The 2,410-nt window shown below is 28.6% G+C and overlaps 1 protein-coding gene across 4 annotated transcripts in view; it reads right to left on the reverse strand.

Moving 5' to 3' along the window:
* Nucleotides 1–2,410, reverse strand: part of LOC106792179 (nucleolar protein 4-like) — a 62,695-nt gene that overhangs the window by 1,287 nt on the left and 58,998 nt on the right. For 3 of the 4 annotated variants that reach the window (XM_014758397.1, XM_014758395.1, XM_014758398.1), the window contains 2 exons: nucleotides 1,352–1,566; nucleotides 389–579 (listed from right to left, as the gene is read on the reverse strand). In XM_014758397.1, coding sequence (XP_014613883.1) covers nucleotides 389–579; nucleotides 1,352–1,566 — 406 coding nt within the window. The remainder of the gene's footprint in view (nucleotides 1–388; nucleotides 580–1,351; nucleotides 1,567–2,410) is intronic. The other variant, XM_014758396.1, reaches the window with a different exon arrangement.

Consider the following 2,410-nt stretch of genomic DNA (forward strand, 5'->3'; position numbering starts at 1 on the left):
TTTTGCTTGGAATGTTTGTATCCAGTTATACAATATAATATAATAAGGGATTTGGTAATTATTTCATAATTAATATATATTATATTTAACTTTGCATTATATAATGATAATTAGAATTATTGTTTGTACAAGAAAATATTTAAGTATGGGTACAGTAACATTCTAACGCAATGCAATATTATTAATTCCTTAAAGTATCATTAATAACATTGAAATATATATAAGAAAAATAAATAAATAAATTAATTAATTAAAAAAAAAGCTAGAAAAGTTCATGCTATAAAGAAATAAAGAAAGATGTAATAATAATATAGATGAAAATACAGGATAGAATAAAGTTTTAAAATGAAAGGATCAAAAATAATAAGACACCAATAACCAATATTACTTTGTGTACCGTTGCTCAGTAATCCTGAGGTGAAACTTTGAGTAGGATAAAGTCCAGCTGACAGAGTTGGTGGTACCGTTGTGGGACCTGCACGTTGGAAAGCCTGACTAAAGTTTGGTCTGTACATGGCTGTTGGTGCACCACCACTTGCAACTCCATTAACCGCTGACGAACTGACTATCGTTGCTTGACTAAATAAAAAAGAATAAACGTTTGTTAATACTTGTTATTAATTATATTCCATTACTCTCATTCTATTTCTCTCTCTCTCTCTCTCTCTCTCTTTTTACTTTTTGCTTGTTAAAAGTACGCATAATCGATGAAAAATAAAATAAATAATATGTGTAACGAACACACAAGTAAAAAAAAATAAAAAAACTTATCAGCAATTTATTTTCAAATCGCAAAGTTTATTAAACACAAGTTAATTTGTATTTAATTAATTATAATAATCGGATAATCTCGTAAACGAACGGGTTGTGATATTTGATTATAACAAAAATACAACAACAACAACAAAAAAACAAGAAATAATAAATAAATGTATCGACTTTAATGTTATAGATTGCGAGCGAAAGAATGAAATAAAGAAAAAAAAAGAGAAAAGAAATATGAATACAATAACAACGTCGAAAAAAGAAAGAAGATTAATTTATCTATGTATTTTTATTTAAGAAAACGTGGTCAGTTGCAACCGATCATCCAATTATTATTATTATTATTATTATTATTATCAATTATAACATTAACTAATCTTAATTCAACGATGCAATGCTTTTGAAATAATTTTTCTAATTGTTATCCCCTTTTTTTTTATTAATTAACGACATTATATTATAAATCATAGATTTACTAAAAAACAAACCAAAAAAAAATTATCAGATTAAATTAAAAAAACCCATACAATTTGTTATATATCATATAATTTAATAATATAATTATATAGAAAAATGTATGCATTACCTCATGAGACCTTTGTTGTCCGGCGGTGTTAATAACTTAGATGCGGGTGCTAAAGACAAGGGTGTTGAGGACAGGGTGCTGCTAGGTAAATTCGCCAAACTGGTTAACGGTGCTAAAGACGTTAAAGATGCTGGTGGGGTGTCCTCCCTTTTTCCAGGAAGCGATTTAACCGGTGTACTCGAAAAATGTTCTAAGCTCGATCGTACATCCGTTTGCTGTAACACACATAACAAATAATATTTTAATTAACAAACAAACTGACCCCCATACACATACACACATATACGTTAATAATACCTTAACTATAAATTTGTATATTAAACTGTGCCAATATTTTTAACAACTTTTCACCCACCCCTTCCTCCTCATCCTCATCCTCCTCTCAGTTTGAGTAATCAAGAAACGCGTTTTGTTCATGAGAGAATGAAAAAGAGAGAGAGAGAGAGAGAGAGAAAGAGAGTTGATATTATCTTTTCCCGTTCGCAGATTTTTTTTCCAACCAATCCGATGACCCACTTTCCGTCACCATGAATCCGTCGTACTCGTGTAACGTTCAACTCGTGCTTATGAGGTATCTCTCTCTCTCTCTCTTTCTTTTTCTATTGTAAGTATTTTTTCTTATAGTTTTTCAATCATAAACGTTTAAATTGTGGAATAAGAGTATAATAACAGACCGATTGATCACCTTTTTGTAACTCACAAGTGACTACTTATGGCATAGTTTTGTTGGTTCGTTATATAATTGACAAAACACATACACAACACGGACACATAATAATATCACACATGTATATATATATATATAGAAATATTATAAAATATATTATTTATATATGTATATATATATATATACAAGTATTTATTTGTATATTAACTTATCCTATTATACCTGTCGAACAGCTCGAACAGAATTCTCATAAATACGTTGTTGTATATGTGGATGATCGTTATTATTCGTTACAACATGTTTGTGAATCACTCGTAAATTTTTCTTCCTCATTATTTCAATTGTATAAGAATATTTTTGTATATAAAATCGATCTACTATTACTACTACTA

This window comes from Polistes canadensis, unplaced genomic scaffold (genome assembly GCF_001313835.1).
Source record: "Polistes canadensis isolate GaletaPanama2010 unplaced genomic scaffold, ASM131383v1 scaffold_387, whole genome shotgun sequence".
NCBI classification, from domain to species: domain Eukaryota; kingdom Metazoa; phylum Arthropoda; class Insecta; order Hymenoptera; family Vespidae; genus Polistes; species Polistes canadensis.